This window comes from Amblyomma maculatum, chromosome 4 (genome assembly GCF_055883805.1).
Source record: "Amblyomma maculatum isolate TAMU_Amacu chromosome 4, ASM5588380v1, whole genome shotgun sequence".
In the NCBI taxonomy this organism is placed as follows: domain Eukaryota; kingdom Metazoa; phylum Arthropoda; class Arachnida; order Ixodida; family Ixodidae; genus Amblyomma; species Amblyomma maculatum.
This window is the reverse complement of record NC_139347.1, coordinates 65,126,835-65,150,548: the sequence shown is the minus strand read 5'-3', so window position 1 is coordinate 65,150,548 and position 23,714 is coordinate 65,126,835. Positions and strand designations below refer to the sequence as shown.

At 47.5% G+C, this 23,714-nt stretch overlaps 1 protein-coding gene across 8 annotated transcripts in view; it reads left to right on the top strand.

The window, feature by feature from the left end:
- Positions 1-23,714, top strand: part of egg (SET domain bifurcated histone lysine methyltransferase eggless) — a 159,562-nt gene that overhangs the window by 89,065 nt on the left and 46,783 nt on the right. For 7 of the 8 annotated variants that reach the window (XM_084601773.1, XM_084601778.1, XM_084601772.1 and 4 more), the window contains exon 2: positions 4,664-4,825. In XM_084601773.1, coding sequence (XP_084457899.1) covers positions 4,713-4,825 — 113 coding nt within the window. In that variant the 5' untranslated portion in view covers positions 4,664-4,712. Of the gene's footprint in view, positions 1-4,663; positions 4,826-12,563; positions 12,865-23,714 lie in introns of those variants that run through there. The other variant, XM_084601779.1, reaches the window with a different exon arrangement.

The following is a 23,714-nucleotide window of genomic DNA, read 5'->3' as shown; positions in this document are numbered from 1 at the left end:
TATGTGTTACGCTTTTATGTTAGCCTTGGTGCCTCGGGAATTTTCATTTAGGCGTTCGCTACAAGTTAGCATGGAGTGGTATTTCCGCATGTTTACTTTTGGAAGGCGTTGGGCTATTAACCCTTGATCATGTTTCTGGGTAGCTTTCAAGACGAAAGCCTTTCTAGGCTCAGGGAACGAAATCCCGTGCGCGAGAGTCGTGCGCGAGATGTCATATTCCACGAGATGTGTTCTTGTCTAGCGTTCCTGCCATCTGCAATCCCACACTGCAACTCCGCTAAGGAACGCCATGCCACAGGAGCAATAGTGTACCGTCCAAACTCGCACTTGCCGCAGAGTGTGTGACAGATACTGCGCCTTTTCTTTCCTGTAAACCAATTATAGTTACATGTGGCACTAACGAACGCCGATAAGAGGCAAACGATGAGAAAGAAATGATAGGAGAGAAAGGGTAGGCTTTTGCCGTTCTTCTCTGAAGAGACATCTAAGAGGCCCTCTATATTTTTTGTCCTCTTCATAGCACGAACATTTTCCGAAATACTGCAGAAATCCGTAAGCCTAACCGTTGCTGTGTTCGCGACATGGTGTCAGCGGGCTTCCGCTGGTAACAGATATCGAAGCTTTCCATGCCTCCATGCCTGTAAAGGAATTATAGAACCCCGGTGAACTTTGATGCGTTCAACGGAACGCTGCTTGTGTTCGAAGATTGGACAATCTTTTAGAGCACTATACTTTCGCATTTCTCCACTGACACGTGACTGGAAGTGAGAACCGAAACCGGAAGTTGGCTGGCGGCCATCTTGGCTCTAAATTCGTTTGGTTTGTGGGGTTTAACGTCCCAAAGCAGCTCAGGCTATGAAAGACGCCGTAGTGGAGGACTCCGGAAATTTCGACCACCTGGGGTTCTTTAACGTGCACTCCAAATTCGATTACCTAATTATCCATGGACATCAACCATTTTGTCACTTATACATTTATTTAGCGCCTGCGTTCTCATCCCCCATCGCTTCTGTTTTCATTGGGGTTCCCCTGCCGTGCGCGACATTAGCTGTTCTATATCGGTCCGTTCTTGCTTTGCAAAGTTCGCCGAATATCTGTTACAAACGACGACCTTACTGCTCGGGCAGTGGAAGTAAATCACTGACTCCGTAGCAAGGTTCGCGATGCTTAGCGGAATGCATGCGCGCCTGCAGCAGCGAGCGATGGAGGAGATAACGCAAATGTGTGAGCCGCTGGTGTTGTTTGGAAGAACTTGCGCGCGCTCTCCCTTGAGACCGGCCGTAGCTGGCCAAGAACCGGTTTGGACGCCTCAATTTTTTTTTCTTTTGCTCCGCGTACTGTCTCCTATTTTTTTTTTTTTTTTCTTGGGTGTTTGTAGGCTTCCCACAGCTGGACACTTCCGTTCCGTGAAAGTTCCTCCGCGTTGGTACCGGAGAACAATTTGGCGAAGATAAGGAACATCCAGCGTAGTGGGAAAAGTACTCAATGTGCCACACGAGCAAACCTTTGTCCCTTTCAAAGTGCGGAAAATGACGCTCGCTTTTTTAGTCATTCGTGTAGTGTCAGATCCAGTAGTGACACACGTTGCAAAACGCAGGAGCAGTCAGCTTCCCAATGCGGCGAACATTTTGGTACAATGTCGGCTTGACATTGCGGAATATATTTCGTGCCAGAGCCAGCGTCCTCCGGCCCGAGCAGGCATAGATAGGCTCGACGTATGTGTGCCTGCCGCAAGTGCTGCCAGCACTGCGATCACTCCGCTCGCTCAATCCCAGACTGAAGGACGTTAGTGAAGCGGACTGCGCCTTCCCATTTGAGGCTGGTCGGTGCGGATGCCGTGCGCGTATTTGCGTGGACTTACAACTGCGCCTGATATCGTTCCTCGGTTCGTCGTGCTGTCGCCCGATTAAATACTGCTCGAGGAGCAATTCGAACAGAGAAAAGGAGCAGGTTCAGTAACTGTATCTCACTTCTCGGTGGATACCCAAACTGCATCGTGATTTTGAGATTCGAAGATAAGGGAGCTTGTGAACGAACCGGGGCTCCGCCGTGCTTTGAAAATGGTCAGCGTGCTCAGAACACTTTGCCCGAAAAGGTCCATTCGGAACGCCAGTTTTCACTGTGCCGTCAAATTAAGGGGCAGTGCACGAGACCAATTGCAAAAAGGAGTCAGTGAACTCGCTCGAGCGCGAGACGGATGATGCAGTACCAATAAAATGACGGGGTACTTTAGCGAATAAAGTACTGAAAGGAGTGCCACATTCTGCTACGCAATTGGCACTAATCAGGAATTAATTCATCATTAATTAATCAGTCATTATTTAGGTAATTAATTATCAAATTATTCAAATAAGTAGTCATTGATAAGTTAATTATGAATACCCAATTAGTAAATAATTTGTGAATAATCAGCCGTAATGTGTAATTAATCATTGATTGGGATATGCTCATATAAGGCACGCATTCGCGCATACTGTGGTGGTGCTCTGTGATTGTTCGAGACCTCTATGACGTCATCCCGCCTCGGCCAGTCAGAGCCGCCGCAAAAGCGGTACACATTTTGCCCACGACAGCATGAGCCATTAAAGGTTTTCGCCTTAAAAGAACGTCGGTTCCGACGATGACATGTTGCGCGCGAGGTTGTTTGCGAGCGCGTCTTGCGCCCACTTCTGCTGCAGACGCCGGAGTACGTGGTCACCTGACGAGGAGGCCGGCAGCTGGAGATGATCCGCGCTTGCTTTCTTCGGCTTGGAGAGGCGCGTACTATAAACCGGCCTGCAGGCCGGCTTGGTCATGTGCACTTTCCCTCGTCGTAGCCGCGATAATCCAAAAGCCGAGGTCGGTTGATACGCAGCATGGAGGAAGGAAAAGTTGTTTCCTTCCTCCATGATACGCAGTGATACGCACTCTTGCCGCTAACTGGGCAATGCCGAAGGGAACTGTGCTTCAGCAGGAGGGGTGCCTGTGGTTTTTCTCCACCTCCAGGTTACAGTGGTAGGTGCAGGTAGGTTAGGGCAGAAGTAGGAGTACAACATTACTCGTGGGGAGGGAGGGCCAGGCAGATAGATTTCGGGGAAAAATGGCCAATCTGGAAACACAAGGCCCCGCATTTTTCATAGCACGCAATTCTGTAAATTGTAGATATGTCATGCCAGTGGTTAAGTGTGAGTAACCGCTTCGTGGGGGTATTCACTTTTGTTAATTCGTGGGCGGGTGTAGGGCGAAGCTACGATTATCATGTGGGTATAACTCCCGCCTTGAGAAAGGGAACACGGGAGAGGGAGCGGTGCCAGTTCGACGCACTCCGTCTTCATTTCTCTTCTTCCTCTAGTTCCATGATGCCGCCGATGTGGAATCACGTGCCTGGCGCCGCACGGAATGCGAGCTGTTCCGAGTAGCACACGGAGGTCGTACAGTTCTAAGCAGTGGAAGCAGGGGTCGCCATCCATAGATAAGGATTTCGTCCTGCGCGTTGAGGGGGTGCGCGGAACTGCAGTTGTTATAAAGCCGCTTACACATGATTTTGTCTGTAGCCAGAGCAGATACCGTGTACACGAGGCCGGTGTGAACCTTGACGTGAGGACTTGCGTTTCTTATAAGTGTTTTGCGTCGAAAAAGAAAATTCGTGGTTTTCCCCTGCAAAATGTTTCATTTAGGGAAGGGTGAAGCGCTCAATAACTATTGTGTTAGTAACCTGCCTGCTTTCTTCTCCACACTTGAACATCGCTGGCCGCTTATCATTCGCCGAGGCTGGTCTCTTGTGATAAGCGTCTCCTCTGGCCTCTTATCTGAGGAGGAGTGCCCTGTGCTCGCGATATCTTATCAGCGATCTGACGGACGGGAAGCTCCGGGGGCCGCCGCGTCTACGGCCCTGTTCTTTGGAGGCGTCGCACTCTACTTGGAAAACTGGTTGCCGGGCTAGTAGAAGCACTGCGCAGGCGCTCATTCCCCGTTTTAGCAAGTTATAACTTTGCGCTGCGTCTTTATAGGTAATCTTCCCTGCAAAGCAAAAGTTCAAGCTTCTTGTCCGGCGGGCAAAGCTGAAGGCAATCATGCGCGTGGCGAGCGGCATCTTGGCACATGAACGCGTTAGTCATGTGATATCTTTGTATTTCGCGGGCTTTCTTTAGAGCTTGGAAAAACGATACACGTGAGTCTTTCATTATCGGAAATAAATGGAATGGGGGTTTCAGAAGGTGCCCTTCAACTTTGCAAATCACATTTATTGTCTAAAGGTATACTTAGTAAATTATAATAATTATCTTAATTACTGATTAGATAATTGCAAAATAAAAAAATAACTTGCCATGGTGCGTCAGATGGCTGGCAACTATATATACAAGCGGTTTCTTTGGCCTGTCTCAAATGTTTATTGCAGTCGAAATGTCGTCCCTTGCGCACTGTACGAACTCGCTTAGGAGAGCGGAGCGGTGACAAGACCCACAACCCGAAAACGTTGCAGTTCCAGTGCAGAAGAGGTAGCCAAAGCACCTGCCATTATCACTTAACCCAATTAGGCAGGCTGGGCGAGTGCTGTCTTCGTTTAGATTTTTTTTCTGCTGCGGGCGTCAATGTGTGCGTGTTAGTATTGAGTAGCAGTGTTGAAGGCACCGTTTAATTGTTTCGTCACTTATCTTGGATCGCTTTTCTGTGGTGGCTGCAGGTGGCCGTAGCAGTCTTCCTCCTGCGGCTCAGGCGCTGCTGTCCGGACCATGCCAAAGCTCGGATCACCGGAAAACAGTAACCCGGGCCCCTCATGCGCCTCTTCGATGAACGAGGAGAGTGATCTGCTGGATAGCAGGAAGAAGAGTGTCCTCGCCCAGAGGTAAGGCATTGCGAAGGCCATGTTGTTGTACGTGTTCAGCGCTAGCGTATGCCATTGCGTCCTTTCGCGTATAGAGCACATGCAGTGTCAGTACGTTTTCAGAATTGTTATCTCCCCAACTCCAGTCGTCTAATTGGTGGAAACATCGGAACTGGAAGTGAAACTGACATCCGGTTCCGGTGTTTCCGTCAATCAAGTTACTCGAGGTCAGGGAAGTATCGACACTTCTGAAAACGACGCAAACTCGGAATACGGCCCCAGACGTCTGATGAGCCCATTATGTCCGAAAAATAAAAGGGGGTCCACTCCTTGCGCACCTCTTCTTTTACCGTTTACTGATATGCATGATCGAGTGCACACCGGCGTTCAACCTTTGATATTTCTGTGTTAGCTGAGGTGGTGGAAAAGTAAACTTCACCCTAACTGTACTGGAAGAAATCGGTTATATTACAGCTGCGTTTCTACCGTGTTTACGTCCGCGGACTACGCCCCCAATTCTGTGCAAAGCTGAAACGAAAGGAGTGTGAAGGCGTATCTGTCCCTGATGCAGTGAGAGGCGTTAGCGAGAGGTATATACGTCGTTCGAATAAAGGCCCGACCACATGGCAGCGTTTCTTCGACGTTGTGTCTCGTCTATGAGCGTCGTCGCTCGACGCGCGCCAGAGAGGGCGACCAAACACATGACGGCGTAAAGGCATAGGGAAATCCTGAAAGTTTGAAAAATTGTCCCCCATCCGTAGCTAAGATTGTCCTATTCAGCGACGACGGGAACGAGGAGCTCTCTTCCGCGGGAGCGAGTTGCGCCTGTGGCCAACGTTTATAGATATACTTGCCTGTGGCGGCGTGGGCTGCAGCTGCCCATGCGTGTCTTGTCATTGGTCCTCACCTGCGAATCATTTCCGGCGTTGACGCTGAGATATGGCACCGCCGGATACCTGCGTCTTTCTACCTCGCCTCGCTTCAAGGGCGAGAATTACGCCTCCGACGATGCTGATAGCCGAGACGCTGACGCGGCGCCGAAGAAACGCTGTCATGTGGTTCGGCCAAGCGGTGGTTCGGATGTGGTGGTTCGGATCCGAACCATGTGGTGGTTCGGATCATCGCGGCTTAATGCCGCGATGAGCGCAGCCAGTTACTTCACTTTTACTTAAAAGGTAATTCGTATCTGGGTGCATGCAGATGCCAAAGGACATTTTCTTTTTCGTTAAACAAAATTATAGGGGTTCAACGCTGCTGAACCGAATGTGGAGGGACAGCTTTGGCTGCGTGCGACCGAGCGTTGCATCGAACACAACCAGCGTTCCGTTGAACGCACCGAATTGCCTGCGTGGCATAGGTAAAGTGAGCTTTAGCATAGGGGTAACGTGAGCTCAAATGTCATGGAAGGCTAATTCTAATGCGCCCTTCCACATGAAAGGAGAGACCCGAATTGGCGAAACCGGTTGCTAAACAACAGGACGCTCTTTCAGGCACCGGCGAAATGCTCAAGGGAAGCATGTGTACCTTTCGCTGTAAAATTATAGTTCACACTTATGCCCTGTCTTTAAGAGTATGATACGATAGCGTAGGCTCAGTTGACTATTCGTGACTCTGTGGTAGCGTAGGCTACCAGCCCACATATAAAGCCCCGCTTTAACTAAGCCATATTAATGTGCCTGCGTGGCTTAGGGGTTACGTGAATTCAAATGTCATGGCAGGCTGATTCTAATGTTATCCTCCCACATGAAAGGAGAGACCCAAGTTAGCAAAACCGGTTGCTATGCAGCGGGATGCTCTTTCAGGCATCGCCGCTCTTTTTCAGGCACCGGCGAAATGCTCAAGGGTAACGTATTGAACGTTTCGCTACAAAACTTTCACAGTGGCTTAGCTGTAGTTAAGTCTAGGAGATTGCGAAAGCAATCTGCTTCGGTGGATTGAGAAGAAGCACGCATTCGCCGAGCCCATCTTGTGCACGACGTCTGGCTCGACGCTGTTCACGTTGTTCCTCTGTCTCCGTAGCTCGCTGTCGTTTCTTGGCTTCGCACTGGCGAGCCGCCTTCTCCCTCTGCTTCTCAGACAGCATGATGAACTGCCACTGAAATGGCATGCTTTATACAGCGCAACCTGCCCTCCTCTACCGGGGAGAAGAGAGGCGAAATGCAGAAATGGAAGACAACACCATGGAGCGATTTTCCCGCGGAAAACCTTGCGAACTGCTGCCCGGCGGCCGTTCGCCGGCTATCAAGCCGGGCCAAATATTTTCGCCTGCGGCCAGGCGAACGGCCGCTCCTGGGCGCGACCACCGTGAGATGACAGCACTTGCTGCCGCTCCGCGCCGGCTGCAGCTCCGAGTCGTGCGCACCGACGATACGCAAAAGTTTAGAAAAGTGTGCTAAAGTTTGTTGTTCCCGCAAATAATAAGCGAAATGTCAATACTGAATCCTTCCCGAGGATCGCTGAGCCGTACCGAGTGGCTGATATAAAAGCGACAGCTGCGATTCAAGCAAGGTTCTGCTCACAACCAGCTGCCGCCGTTGCAGCACGGCTGCTCCGGTCCGCTAGCACGCCGCCTCCGCTAAAAAGTGGAGCCGAAGTTATTTTGCTTTTATTGTTAGAGAATGTGATTGGGAGTTAGGCAGTTCTATGAGTAAACCATTTACTATAGCACGAAGGAATTTCATAGCGCCGTTTCATGTAGTACTGTACCATCGATGCGAAACAAAATAGGCCTAGCGACGACTAGGGAGCAGCGCACGGCACAGCACTGTCGTACTGCTTTGGTAAGGTCCTGCGAAAGGTGCTGTAAGCGTTGCGATTTTGCTTTTGCCTACTCTGACGATACAGCTGAAGCGGGAGCGTTTTCAACGTTCCGCTCAACACTGGCCAAAACTCTGCTTCAGAGAGACGCGCCAGCAGTACGCTGTTGCTACGGCGTCGGAAGTACACTCGGAGGCAGTATAAAAGCGCTGTCGGGCGCAATTTGAGACGCTGCCTATTTTATGTGTTGCTCTTGAAATGTCATTTAGTGTGAAAAGTGCGTTGTTGAATCGATCCCAGGTCGTGCGTTTTCTCACTCGGGCGCCGACGCTGCCAACGCCATCAGTTTTTCGCTGCATGTGGTTCGGCACGGTGACGGTGCGTCGGCGTTCCGTCGCGCCGCATGAAGTTCGCAAAGTTCGCTCCATGTGGTTGGCCCTTTAGACAACAGCGCACCTAGTGGGAGAAGCGCGAAACGCCCGGCGTGGCTACGAGCCACGCAACGCTGAGGCGATCGACTTGGTAGCTCTCGCGCTGGTATGACGTCCGTAGTCACGTGGTGTAAAGCGTAACTACCGGACAACACTACGCTGAAGGCCCGAAACCTGGTGTAGTATTGCTTTCGCAATAAAATCCCCCAGAAATATATGTTTCAATTGGGACCCTCTCGTCTTCTTTAAGTTCAGTTTATGTGCGCAGGCAGCGTGTGAGGCAATTATCAGATAGCTTTGGTATAATTGCAATGACCTGTGGGAAGCTGTTTATCGCTGGTAGCATAAAACACTTGAAGAAGAGCCGTCGATTGAAGCTGGCGTGAAGGGAAAGGAGGAGGGCCTTGCGAATCGATTTCCGGCTAGCTTTTTGTGTGCGAGCCATAGCGCCCTCTAGTGTTTGTGCCGCGCGGACATTCTCTAGAAGGTGTTGGCGTGTTGGTCCGACCCGCCGCCGCCGCAGCTATGGTGGCCGTGAGTCGCGTCTAAACAGATATGTCATCTTCCCTAACTGTTGTCGTCTGATAGGGGCTGTAGCGGACTATCATGTTTGCGGGAGCTGCATCGACTTACCGCGTCAGCGCCTGTTGATCACGAAGTGACGGGTAGCTGTGCCCACGGAAGCGATGGAGTGCTTTACAACAGTCTGAATGCTGCAAAAGAAATGGAGGGAAGCGTGTGACAGCTTAGCAGGCTCAATCGTGCTAAGGGCGCATGACCTAATCAATCGCGCGACGTCTGCCAACGACACCTCTCCGCCTTACGTAGCTAAAGCGTTGAGAGAGAGAGACAAAGGGAGAGCAACCGCGTCCATGACAGAGTAGTTTGGCGTTCCTAGCTCGTCGTTCGTAGACCGGTATTCGTAAATCACCGGTGTTCGCTGACCGGCGCTCGCACACCGGCGTTTGTAGCATGGATGAAAGAAGGGGAAGACGCTGTCGCGTTCCACGTAGCTAAAGTGTTATACCGGGGTGTGTCGAGCGAGAGAGAGAGAGAGACAAAGGGAGAGCAACAGTGCCTATGACACAGTAGTTCGGCGTTCTTAGCTCGTAGTTCGTAGACCAGCGTTCGTAAACCACCGGTGTTAGCTGATCGGCGCTCGCACACAGGCGTTTGTCGCGCAACTGGCGCGCTACTGCGCATGCGCGAGGAGATTTCGTCGTGCGTATAAATGCGGAGAGACACGCTTGCGGCGGGGGCTAGCCTGCCACCGAATTTTTATCTGTTGTAGGTCGTCATTGCACCCGCCACCGCTTCGGTGGTGGACGACGGCTGTTGCTGCGGCGCGCGTCTTTCTTTCCCTCTTTCTTTTCTCTCTTCTCTGTCTTCTGTTTGCACGAGGCAGCGGAGGTGGCTCAGCTACAGAGCCAGTAGCAGGCCCGTGCATTTTCTTTTCCTTTTTCATACAGCCACAACAACAACGGTCGACAAGCTCACGCTACGTATATCCTGGCATAGCAGAACTAAGCGGCTGGCAATTCTTTTATTTTCCTCTGGAGGTAGCTTTTAAATAAAAAGCATATGAGGGTCTTCGTGTGCGGCCGCCAGTATGGTCATGCGGAAATTCCTGCTAGCTTAAATGCTAATCGATGCCGGCGCTATCGAAAGTTCCTTTTGTGGTCACGGGATCCGCCCTGGCCTGTGAATGGGCGCTGTAGTGGGCTGGCTGAGGCAAAATCAGTGCAGTCCACCTTGTGTATTTAACTTCGCCCGAATGAGTGTAGCAAGTAGTTCTGAAGTTGCGATACGCTGCTCTGAGCAGTTTTGCATCCTTTATTTCAGCAGATTGCAACGTCGTTCTCTTTCTTGTTCGTGATCCTTGTTGAACAGTCATTTGAATAACTAGGCAAGTAATTTCACGCGTTACTCAAAACGCGCTGGAACGTTCCCGTGCGACATATACATATATCGCTGGCTGTCCTGCATCGTTTTCCTGTCGCTTGCCTTCAGCATAAGGTCGAGTCACACTCGCACGCTCTGATGGCCTGCAGTGGGGCAAATGCATTATTATCGAAGACGTTTTGTAATCGACAAAGAACTTGTCCCTGTGCCGTGTACAGGTCAGTTCTGCTGCGCTCGAGCGTAAGTTATCAGTGAAAGTTGATTTCTGCTTTAGAATTTCGCTTTATTTCCTCCACGCATCACAGTTCAAGCGCTCTCTAGACAAGTGTGACCGGTTTTTTGCTTGCTAGAAAGCTACCCGATCATCCCGTGGTATTTGCTTGCGTCGCGTACTCTTCGCAACAAATGAGAAAATGGTCTTTGTTTCTGAGCTTTGTTGCACATTGCGGTTGCGTTCCATCTGCCTTTACGATAATAATGCTCGATACTGTACACAACTATCTTGTTTAAAAAAAAGGGGGGGGGGGGTGCATGTGTGACGAGCGCTATTCCGCGATGGGCGATATTTTGGGACGAGGGTCCCGATCAAGTGGCATGGCTAACCGAGTGGACACGCGAAAACGTGTTATCGCTACACAGCGTGACTGCTGATGTCAGCGAGATTTCGTGTAAGGGCGGCATATCTTGTAGTTGGTATTGATATTCGAAGTGAAATATTTCAAAGGTAAAAATGTCACCCTGAGGACCCTTCGTAGGCAGGGGCACGCTTATATGGCTGATTATGAGTTGACTGTTGCTAAGCGAGGTTAGTCAAGGTCATTCATGCAAGCGAAAATATTTTTGGTTGCATTTTACCGTACGAAGCAGGGCTTTCGCACCGAAGCGCTGACATTTTTCTATAATAGCGGCCTTCACCATGCCGAGAGCAGCGGCGGCGCGCGCTCCGCTTCTCCAATCCGGCAATGCCTTGTGTTTATATTATTCCTTTCTTCCTGTACGTTAGTCGCTATCTCACAATCCAGTCAGCGCCACGGAACGAAGCGGCTGGCCGCACTGCTTTCCTTCTGTACTCCGCGTACAGTCGTTCGGGCGGCGTGACCGTGCACGCAGGAGCGTCAAAAGAATGTGTTCCGCGTTGATACTAACGTTTGTTCTTAACAGTGACACATCATTGGAAATGAGAGAAACCAGATAACATATAAAAGGAGAAATGCGGGATAAAGGGAGCAGAGAGCTTGTCTTGAAAGGTTCCCGATATTCGCCCGAGGGCTTCGTTCGCCCTTAGCCGGGCTCACGGCCGGGTGTCGATTTGCGGCTGCTTCGAAGCGCGGACCTCTTTTTTGCTCGGAAGCCTGCATGCTTCTCCGTCTTCGCCCGGCGTTCGAATGGGACCATCCACTGTTTTCAGCACCTTGACCAGACTTCCGCGCTTCGTCGAAGTCGGCCCGGTGGTGCGCCGTGTTGGCTACCCGTGCTACAAAACTCTCCCGCTTTTTCAAATAAAAGCTCTATATCCCGACAAGTGGTGCTCGCATTAAATTTTCGTCTTTTAATTCTGTGCTTGTTGCTTAGCGCTTCGTAAACTGTCAGCGTTGATTGAATTTTGACATTCACGAGCGGTACTTGCGAATAGGTGATATATTGGCGAGTATCGGATAAAATTGGCTGTAATTAGGTTTTGGTCATCCACATTGTTTACGAGCAAAAGCGAACAAATTCCTATGTCTGCGGTGTTTGTGTAAGGCTGACCGGGAAAGTCTGCACACAATTACGTGGAAGTTCTGGAATAAGGTCGATGCGCATAGGGAACACTAACGGTATAGTGCTACATTAACGGCATCGTTCCCCCTCTCAACGTAGCATTTGGGTATGGACACTGGCGCCCCGCTATTCTCAATGACCGATGGGGTCACCCTTTATAAACTTGCTATTGACGATTTGTATACGCAGACTAGAATGTCTAGCGTCGCCAGTTTGTTGTTGTTGTGCTAGATGATAACTCATTAAATTTCAGGTTGTTTAATATGTTTCTTCGCTGAACGAGAAGTCGGTTGACGCGGCGGCACTGCGTGACCTTGTTTTGACCTTGCGTTCTCGCGCGCTAGTTGGCGTTTGCATCTACGTAAGGCATTTTTGTTAAATCGCTAAAACAACACGGACGAGTAAAGAATAGACGGGGTCGAGCGCTACACCGGACTGGTTTAATTAGCGCTTGTCCCTGTGTTCTTCCTCCATGTTTTAGCGCTTTCAAAAATGTCATATTACTCTGCCGCGATCCGCCACACGTCTATCTGCGTAAATGTGGATACATCGGCAAGTTTCGTTCGACAAACAGTGGTTACATAATTATTGGCCCTTATTGTAAAATCTCAAACTCTCTGCCGGAGCTCAAAGTTTTACTATTTCGGCTGCTGTATTCAAGCGTTATGTTATACAGTCCGCGTTCCGTTAGTAGCTCACGTAGTATCCAGCGGCGATCACGCACGAACGTTAGCTTGGTCCCTGAGCAGTAACAGCATTGGCCGAAACCGGCGCACCCGTCACAAGCTCCCCTTGTGGTACGTACGGGTTAAAGTTTCCAGCTGCCGCGCCGCCTCACACCGAACGCCATCGCGACAGAAAATAGTCCGGCCGTGCAAAAGGGGAGGAGGAAGGCGGCGACACCGCACGTGGCTCATTCACCCGCTGTAGCTATGGCGGCCGCCATTAGTGCGCAGTTGTTGCGATAGGCGCACAAATGCCAGGTTACGGGTTTATACCGGTGGCATTGTTTGCTCGCCTCTAGCGCCCTGCGGCGCCTTTTATGTTCGAGAGAAACGTATTCCCGACTTTGTGAGCTGCAGCGTGTAAAAACAAGCACGGCGCGACCTTCCGTCGATGCATGTGAGTGAGGCGACCGAGCTCCCTTCCCTGCTGCTGGTGGCGACGTCGCTCTGGCTGAGGCGGCGCTCCTGACGCCATCCTTGGACGGTGAGGCGAACTGCGCCGGCGGAGAACCGGCTGCGTTGCGATTTGGGTTTTTTCCTCTCGCGCTGGTCTTTGCGATGTGGGAGGAGCCCGTGGGCGGAAGTGGAGTCGGCTGAGCGTTGGCGCAGGCGTATTCAGTCTACGCAAGCGGCTCGTTGTTGCTGCCCTCCCTGAATGTGTCCCTCGAATCCCCATTCAGCATTAGCTTTGCCGAGCGGTTGTGTAACACTTCACCAGTCTGTTAGTGCCTGCTTTACCGGGCAGATTTTGGAGCGTTTTGTTGTGAGCCTGTTTTGCGAAGGCTCATTTTCTTAGTTGATGTTAATTAATGATTGCGCTGAAAGGGATGGGAGGCTGTCTTTCATTCTTTTTTTTTCAAGGCGACATAACGTTATTAGCCTTAATTCCGGTCAGTGTGGCGTGAGTGTAGGTTGTGCAGTTTGGTGCATTTATGAATAGTGAGGAAGCCTTTTAGGAGCCTTTTTAAACGAAGGAGTTTTGCTGAGACCTCACAAGTCATAAAAAGTGCTGACTTTTTAAGCTTTCAGGTTGTGTTGTGTATACGATGCGGGCTTTAAAAGTTTTTGTGACGTCACACGCAAACTGAAAGACGGAAGTTGCTTTCAGAGGTATACACCACATTTACACGCGTGTTGTGATTCTTTAATCTTTACGTTCATTTGTCGTAAATCTGGCTGTGTGGCACATTGCTGAATGCAAGAAACGTATTTTTGCTGAATGTCTTAGCAGTAATGCACGTCGGGTCATGTGGAACAAGTTCGATTCATCGATAAACTTATCTAGATTGTGTTGCCTTCGTGTAGGGCAAGGCCACACCGTGGGCAAGGCGTATAACACTTAAACCACGGTTCCTTCGGGCCGTATAGCATGGCGGACGAATTTCGTCAGTCTTTAAAAGTTTTTGTGACGTCACACGCAAACGGGAAGACGGAAGTTGGTTTCAGAGGTATACACCAAATTTACACGCCAGTTGTGATTCTTTAATCTTCACGTTAATTTGTCGTAAATCTGGCTGTGTGCCACATGTGCTCCCATTGCTGAATGCAAGAAACGTATTTTTGCTGAATATCTTAGCAGTGGTGCACGCGTCGGTTCATGTGGAATAAGTTCGATCCATCGATAAGCTTATCTAGATGGTGTTGCCTTCGTGTAGGGCAAGGCCACACCGTGGGCCCTGCCCACGTTGTGGCTTTCAACCACGGTACCCTCGGGCCGTAGCATGGCGGATGAATCACACAGTTTGGCGCAACTCGAGGCGTTTTCGGCTGCCGCATATATATATATATATATATATATATATATATATATATATATATATATATATATATATATATATATATATATATATATATATATATATAAATTAACCACCAGAAATTTAAGAACATAAAAGTGGAAATAAATCGTTTTTAAATTCCTGGTGATTCATTTCAATATTAACCATCAGCTGCCATTTTATATGTGTGTGTATGAAAGACGAATAAATAAAAATGAAAGAAACTACTTGGGGCGTTTGCAGAGTGCAGAATAGAGCCGCGCCACCAGTGCAAGCCCCATCAAGACCTTTGCGCGTGGAGGAAGGAAACAACTTAGGAGAGGCCCTGACGTCACTTTTTTAAAGCTGACGCGGCCGCGACCGGACGCTGCTATGCCTCTCCTCCTCCTTTACCCTCCGCATTTTCTATCTCCGCGACGCTCACGTACCTTGGGCCCTTGGAACGCTGTTGCTAGTGGCCCGAGTTTTCATAGCAACAGTGATGCCGTTGTTAATGGCACGACTTGACTAACCCTAAATTTTGACGTCACTTCCGCCACACTTTCTCCATTGCATTGGAAATGGCAAGGGCCTCTCCTTAGCTGTTTCCTTCCTCCATGCATTTTCGCCTCGGAGAAGACGTCTGGTGTCCGTGCGGAAGCTACGAGAACGGCCAGCCACTCAGTACAGTCAACTTTCAGTATCCCCACTGTAGTTGGCTCGTATAAACTATAAATAGGTTATTGTATCAGCGTACTTCATTTCTCTGCGAGCATAAAACAACCATACTTTATTCTTTACGATAAATCCAAGGATGAAAAATTGTTTTCCTCGCAGTAAACAATGAGATGCCCTTTTCCAAGTTTCATGCACTAACAGGCTCGCATCATATCGTACGGAATGTGTACATTGTGTTAGTGACCACTAGCTGAAATGGCGGCACCTGAATAAAATTTTACGTTGCCTACAATACTTTCAATCGTCCAGGACCATGCTTTAGAGTTCACAGCTTGCTGTAGACGTCAGTGTCCCATTAACACTTTGCTTCCCAGTTTGTACTTCAGCCGCTGTACACAGTCATTTTACGTAGTCGTTTTCATCGACTTTACACTGTTACTCCAAACGGTGCGCTCGGTGTGATATTTGCCGAAAGCCCTCGAAATCTGCAGACGAAGCCTTATATATATATATATATATATATATATATATATATATATATATATATATATATATATATATATATATATATATATATATATATATAGGGGCTCGTTATTAAAGTATTTAAAGGAGCAGACAGTCTACGAGTGCTTGCACTCGTAGACTGTCCGCTCTATTAAATATAGCTGCAATGCATTAGAACTTCCGGCTGACCCACCTTATGTTTCAAAACCAAGCTGGTGCAATTCGGCGGCGTGGCTGCATGCGTCACGAGAACCACCACTTTCAATCTCCATGACCGCACTGGTTCGCGCTGCTCTCGATGGCAACTTTATTGCTCTCAAGTTGATAAACGGTGCTAGATCGATTAGGTAAATGCCATCGAAATTTAACGGCGACGGGCAGTCACGCAGACTGACAGTGGTGCCATTCGTGACGAAGCGGAAAGCGCCATGCCGCCGAGGGGCGCCGCCGAATCGCTAGCTGTAGCATGCGCACGGGCTGCCGATAAGGTGAGCATCACAACATAGTTTGGTCAGCCGGATATGCCGACGCTCTCGCTTTTTGCTGCGCATCTGCTGATAGAGCTTTGGCATGCAGTTTTATCCTGTTCGGTTACTGCTTGCGTGCTCCGTTTTACTTTGGTGCACCTGTACAGTACGTATCCGCTGGGCGATTACAGTAAAGTGGTTTGTTCCGCTCCTTCGCCAGTATTGTCGATGGATTGATCCGGAATTTCGTTTGGTAGTGCTGCCCTGTAATGGGAGTTTCAGCATTATGGTATTATTCTTCGCTCTGTATACTGCCTTCAGCACTCTAGATGCCAGACGAGAAGTATAGCCGTTTTCGGCGTTCCACAAGGTGTGTCGTATATAGATGGCTGTGTAGACTGAAGCCTAAATTGTCAAACGTAGGGATGTGTGTGTTCACCACGGTCGTTTCGGGAAGGTGTGCAGTCGGCTGCAAAAGTTCATGGAACGCGGTAAACATCAGTCGCGGTTGCGCTGGGAGTCGCGGTCATAACAAGTTCGTATGATTGGTTCGAGTAAAATTAAGCAAGAACTCTTCTTTCGTGCTCTTTTCAAATGTAACTGAAGATTTTACGCTGGTTGTTACGTATTGTACTTAATTAACTAACCAATAGCACGTAAAATAAAACATCACAGAAAATTTTTCATACTGAGCTTTACTTGGTGAGCAGTGTTTGTGTACAAAAGCAAGTCAAGCTACAGAAGTCCGTTGCGTAAGACGAGCCGTAGACGCCAAAGCGTGCATTTTATATTCTGGTGATTTTAGGCGCGATGCGATGTTCTACACAGGGTGGTTTCATGGTACTTGAGTTACGAATACGCAGTATTGGCCATTTCCTCATTAAATTCGACCATTTGCGGTTCTTAAACGTGCACTGACAGTACACGGGTGCCTTGAATTTGGCGTCAATCGAAATGAGGCTGCCGCGGCATCCGAGAGCTCTAATTACTAACTACTCATTATGGCTGAGGCTGAAACTGTAGTCGGATACAGCTCGGATCTACACTCTACAGTAACCGTCACACACATTTCGTCCATTATGGAAAGTTTTTCGCTACTAACGCTTTTATGGACTTCAATAAAAAACTTAGCAGCAAATAGAAGACTCAATGCTTCTGGCTTGTTTAGCATCGCCAGATATCAAGAACTGATTTTGTTAACTGTTCAGCGGTGTAATAAACGCACCGCGAGTTCTGACCGATAGGTAGCAACAGCTGCTGTACACGGGACCTTGTGGTTCGCAAGGACAGTCGGTCGCATTATGGTTCCAGTGTAAAATGATTGCATAATGATTGTATTTATAGCGGCGCCGAAAAGTGGAACATGGAGATCTGGTTGCAGCGTCAATTTTTCTGTCCTTGTTTCCGCAGGGCAGGTCGTTAAATTGTTGATCATTTGTCCAACATCATTAGCCTTCGCTCCTGAAGCGACACTACGCCATTGGCCTGTGTTAACTCCAGTATGCGGGTCAGTGCCCCGTTATAAGTCTAACGTGTAGCGGTCCCCGAATTAACTCTGCTTATACAAGTAATCACCGTATTGGCTGACACACTAGATTGCCACTGTAATCTTTCAGGGACTACCGGTATTACCAGTGCCGTGCGCGTTAGCGTTTCCAGCTGCAGCGCCGCCTTGCGCCGAACGCCTGCGCAGCGGAAAGTAGTTCGACACCGCGAGAGAGGAGGATGGCGGCGATTCATATGACTCATTCCCGCGCGGTGTAGCCATGGCGGCTGCCATTGATGAGCAATACAGTAACTGGCGCACTATCGCGGCCACGGTGATCGCGGCATCACTCTGCACAAGTTTACTCTGTCATTTGTTACGCGTTTGCTCGCTAACTAGCAGCGCCCTTTGTCGTACAGAAAGGCTTTCGCTCTTGTGCGGTGACCTCTTGTACCTGCTGTGTGCAAAAGAAAAAAGCGCGCCGCCATCGTGCGTGCGAGGCAACCGACCGGCGACCGCAACCACCCGCTTCTGTTGTTGCGACAGTGCGTACCTTGGGACAACGCCGGTGGCGCCATCTTCCGACGGTGAGACAAACTGCGGACAGGCGCTTCGGCGTCTTCGAGCAGACCGCGACCGGGCCAATGACATCAAGATATGTAGCGGTATTACTTCGCTTCCGACTGAACGCTAAGCACCTAAATAGAAATGAGAATAGGGACATGTAGGAAAAAAGCTCAAGGCTTAGGTCGGACCCCCGAAGCAGAGAAGCTGTCCTTCGAATTGCGCTAGAGAAGGCTAGAGAGCATATGCGGAAGACTCGCGCAGTAAGCGAGCTCGATAACTCTGGAGTGTCGCCGCACTCGGAGGTTGTGGGGATGTCAAGAGACTGCTGAGGCGGCAGTTTTAAAGATCTGCTACTTAGACCGGGGGGTTACTCGGACGTAACGTTCAAAGACAAGTTTTTACGTCGATTTTGAGGCAGTGTCTAGCATCTGCGTTAGATGAGGGTTCAGCAACCGACATTGGTAACTCGGAAGTTTTTGATGCCGTCGTGTTCCGCTCAAAAGTGATGAGCGCACTACGCATATGACTCGGTACTTTGGTGAATTTCCGACGGCCGTTGTGCCACACCTCGAGTTATGTATGCATCGTTGAGGAGCTTTGTCCGGCGACAGGAATGCTGACGTGCCTGCATTTTTTTTTATTAATTATATAGCTCGTTCGTCCGGAAAATTGTCGGCGTCCTAGGAGTGGCACAGCGTATCGGAAATAATCGGGGCTTCGTAAAAAACATCGTATCATGGTAATATGTGGTTGTAATGATTGATGGTTGATTGGTGTTTGATAGGGGATGACGTTAATGACATCATTGTAATTAATTGATGAATTAAAGAAACGAAAATTTGGAAAAGGGGGTTCATAGGTGTAAAATTCTCAGAATGCAAACTCGTGCTTGATGCTAAATAAGAAAACTCAGATGTGTAATTTATCAATTAATTAGTAGAAATAACTGAAAAATTGGATATAGGAGGTTCAAAGGTGTAAAATACTCAGAATGAAAAGTGCTTGATATGGTGCTATGAAAATTTGGAGTATGTAACTTTTTTTTTCAGTAACCCTACTACGCATGCGCGAAGCCGCCATTGCTGCTGTTTTCGCCAGGATGCCCGGCGAAAATGGGGGGAGTTCGCTGCACGTGTTTTTCCACGACAGGTGCTGACTCTCATATCGACGCCATGAACTGCTGCACAATAATTGCGTGCAGCGCTAGCATATCTTAGCATGCATTGTATTGTCCCCGCCTCACCTAGTTCATCTCAAACGAGAAGACGTGGTCAAGTCTAGAGTCCCTAACACCCGCTGGTCACAGTGTGTCCACAGATGACTCGCGTCTCTGCACAGGCTTGGCGAGCTTGGAAAATAAGCCTATAGCACTATTGTGAACGAATTTCTGCAGAAATATGCTAGGGAGTCTCGGTAATTCGTCCAGTAAATCGTACTTCGCCTGGCGGCCGCAAGAGGGCTGTGGTACTGGAAAAAGGCCGATTGATCGTGAACTGAATTAAATAATAATAATAAAACTGCGCATTGGAAAAAGGAGCATTCAAAGGTGTCAAAGGGCTTAGAATGGACAACCAATGTTTGCTGATGCTAAGTATCGATGTATAAACAAATTAAAATTTTAGAAAAGGACATAAAAACTAGGTGAAAGAAACATGTTCCTGTGTGTGAAATGCTATCCTGTCATACCCATAGGAGCTTGTGTCCCCTGCCATCACATGGCATGGAGCACAAACAGCCCATTTTTCTGAACACCCACTGGGACACATCAAATTTCAAGAACCACAGCCATTGCCCAGCACAGTATGAGAAACCTTACACTTAACAAGGGAGCTTATGTATCCCCCTAATATAAACCTCATTTTCAACAACAAAAAAAGAACCAAAAAGAAAAAAGAACAAAGTGTGTCTGGACATGGTATGCCTTTCTGCCAATATGTAAATATTTGTATTTCTAAATATTCAGTGTTTCCAGCCCGATTCTTTTGCTGCAAATGCACGTTTTTTTATTCCCTGTATCAACGCTAATATTACGTAAGCCTCGATTACTTCTTTGTTTTCCATCGTCATTTAAGAGCGAGGTGATCTGTGTAAAAAATCGGCTTAACTCTTCAAGCAGCAATTAGTGCTCTAATTTTGAATGCTATGTGTGGATGGGAAAAAGTTGGGGAACGTGCGTTCCCGCTGCAGGCTGATAGTGGCAAAAAAAGTAGTGTTAGTTATAGTATAAAGTATTTATTTAAGGAAATGGTTTACGGGGCTAAGGACCTTTTTGATGCAAGGTCGACGCTAGAGTGCGCTGCCTCCCAATTTGCCCGTATTGTTTTTCACGGGGTATGGCTCGGTTTTCTTGACCAGCCAATTCGTTAATGCAAGTTCGTGTCATCTTCCGTGATTTAGGCACATTTATCTGTTAACTTGTTGAATTTTGATAAAATTTGCACCTCCAGGTAAATCTTTATATCTTTTTGATGACTTTATCCGTCCTCCCCACTTGTTTTCACCAGGTTAACTTATCATGAGTAAAAAACTCGTATTTATGACAAGTTCTTTTAGTGGACACAAAAAGGTGAATTAAATTCATTAGAGATAAAAATTAATTTGGCCAATTTCTCAGTGCCAACTGATGTCATTTGCTTTTGAAAATTTTTCGAACGGTTGTTTCACTGACAAACTAAAATGCAGCTGAAACTACATATTGTCATACATAATGAATATATGCACGATGTTCATAGCCCACTTAATGCGTTTTCTGTAACTTTTCTACTCGCTGACGTCATACTTCGTCCTTGCCGGGCCCGAGGTGTGGCAATGGCAACTTGTGCTATTTTGGAATAAATTCCGTGCAGTATGTTCTATGCCAAGGCGGCGCTGTTGGTGCTGATGTTTTGTTTGTGATGGAAAAACAGCGCTGGTTCTATTCTTCTGCTCTTTGTACCCTGTGCATTCGTGTTAAAATCGCTGTACTGTAAAATTATTGCTGCATCGCACTGTGAAAAATTGACTTGTTTTTGTACATATACCTTTCGAAAGGTGTAGGCGAATGCATCCTAATGGAACAGGTCACCTGATAACACGGCAACTAAGGGTACATATTTATAGGGGGTAACGAAGTAGTGACACGGATGCCATTTTATTCAAACCGGAGCAGATATGACAATGAGGCGATTAGATCTGTCCGCAGCCTTTTGCACTGCTACATGCATCAGAAAGTGAACAATGCTTCACTGCTATTTACCTTAGCTATCGATACATTGCCACTGATGGAAACTTCTGCATTTTTTTCCTTTTACCATGTGGCATTCCTCCCACTGAGTTCTGGATGCACTCACAGAAAGAGCCTGATGACTATGGGCTCAAACGACCTGGAATGCGCCACTAAACCCTGTCACTGGTGCTTTGTGAAATAGTCATACTCGCTCATGATCTAGTGGTCGAAATGTGTTGGTTCCACTAGCACAACTAGGGGTAAAAAGGAATCTGGCTTCATATCATGAGGCTGCTGACCTTCGGCGGTTCACTTGAACCCAAGATCGCCTCACATCGATGCAAGAATGTGTAGGTACTTACTTGACAGCGTAGCCAGACAACAAATTGTGGAGATTTAACTCTTCTAAACCTAGATACATACAGAGTGAGAGCTGTTTGGCTTGGTTACATTTCTTGTAAAGGAAACTTCGAAAGTCAAGGTTGTTGGGGTAATTGATCAACACAATATTAAGGGGCCTACTTTAAACCACACTGAAAATAAAGGCCCACTGTCCACCCTCCAGTCGAAATTATTTTCTTCCCCGGTGACTGAGACTTCGCCCCAGAACGCAAGGCCGCAAAATGTTTTTGAAAAGGGTAATTATTAACGCAGTTACAGCCACCACAATCACCAGATTCTGTCGTCTTTCTCTCTTCCCATTTTCTCGCAAAGGTTTTTCACTCTCCTGCCCGGTCGTCTAGCCTCCGCAAGACAAATTACCCTTCCTCCTCCGTGTTTGGTGGGAGGTGGAGCGTGGCAGTTGGCGTGCGCGAAAAAAAACAGGCAAGGGAGCTCGTGCCGCTGCATTCAGTCCCGCCATGGCGAGGGAAAAGCGCGCCTATCTTTCACCCGTCGGACAGCGAGACGGACCAATGAATGTCGTTTTCGACTACGACGTCAGCCTTGCGGCTCGTAGAGAACGGAGAAGCTCGTTTCCCATTTGTATTTTTGCTGCTTTGTGGCGCGCATATCGCTGTAGCATTTTGCACAGACTATCTCCGGTACCTGATCAAAGCACTGGGCTCCTTTGCTTAGAAGTTGCTTCCCTGGACAGTGGCCCTTTAAGGTCAAATTGTCCCACCCGCTGACCTTGACAAAATGTGGCTTAATACTATAGCTAGCCTTCACAGTAAAATGCACGCCCAACCCAGTTGTGTTTAAACTGCAACATACACCCTTTTAGAGTGAGAACTTTATGCAGTGCAAAAATTGAGCACCGGTGGCCTGCGTTCTTTTGACCTTCAGCTCAGCCTGAGTGTCGAACCTCAAGGTCAAGCCATAATAACACAAGTGTTAATTGTCAAGTATAATAGGAACATATGTATTGTATTCTTGGAACAGCCAAGGTAGAGTGTAATTTAGCTTTATCGATTATGCATCTTAGTTAATTACACTAAATTAGTTAACCATAATTGAAAAAAAAAGGACTTTACAGCAGCAAGTCATGTATCATTTGATTCCCGCACCACACAAGAAGCAGACTCAGATGTCTAGGGGGCGTTAGTACAGCAGGCATCAGGAGCGTTTGAAATTGATTTACAGGATAGAAAAGGCGCAGTATCTGTCACAATTCTCCATGTACACATGTACCATGCCGTAAAGGAAGGGAAGAATGTGAAACAGTAGTCACCTTCTTTATTTGAAGCATCATTCACCGCCACGTTCACAACAAATGCGTAACAGAAAGCGGCACTCAGGCTTTCACCTTTCACCACTTAAGTTGTCAAAGTGTCATTTTTTATTATTATTGTAAGCGCCTCCAGATGCTTTCAATTCAATTCAGTTTATTTTTCAGTTTTGCTGGAAAGTTTCCTGGATATAAGTCCAGGAAACCGTTACAAGGCACGGCGTACACAGCAAGCGTGACAACAAAATGCAACCATGAATATATACAAACATAATGAAAACTTGCAATATACATTAGAAGAAACATCAGAAAGACACAAGCATAAAAAAAAACATTTTTCGTACAGAAGTAACAGAGCTGTAAGGTAAATAAGAAAATAGAAGATTGCTATATTAATGCAAATCAAGTAAATGAAAGAACCGTACAGCCATTTGCACAAAGATAACACAATACATGCAGAAATAATGCATAGATAAACAAAACAAAGCAACATATATTCATTTCATAATTTTCCAAAATAGCTCAGTAGTTCTTTTTTGGTATAGCCAGCAGTGTTTTTAAAAATATTCAAAGTGCGAGGTAGATTATGAATTAAAAACTGCAATTTGTAATTGTTACGAAAAAATGTTATTGTCCATATATCATGATTCCTTGTATCCACCGAAGTATGGCGCAATTCTAAAGATGCCAACTTTGATTAATAATTTCTGAAATTGGTGGAAGAAAAATACATTGTTTGCAGAAGACTGCATTCATATAGATTATCGACGTGAATAATGTTACCTGTTTGGAAAACGTCTGCTGGGGGACATGATCGTTCAAGGTTAGCAATCGCATGACAATTCTTTTTGTAGTACGATTAATTTGTCCATATTAGTCTGTCGTCGTAGCCCATGATTTGTGACATTGGTGGAAGAAAAATACATTGTTTGCAAAAGACTGAATTCGTATAGACTGTCGATGCGAGAAATGTTATGTGTTTTGAAAACGTCTGTTGT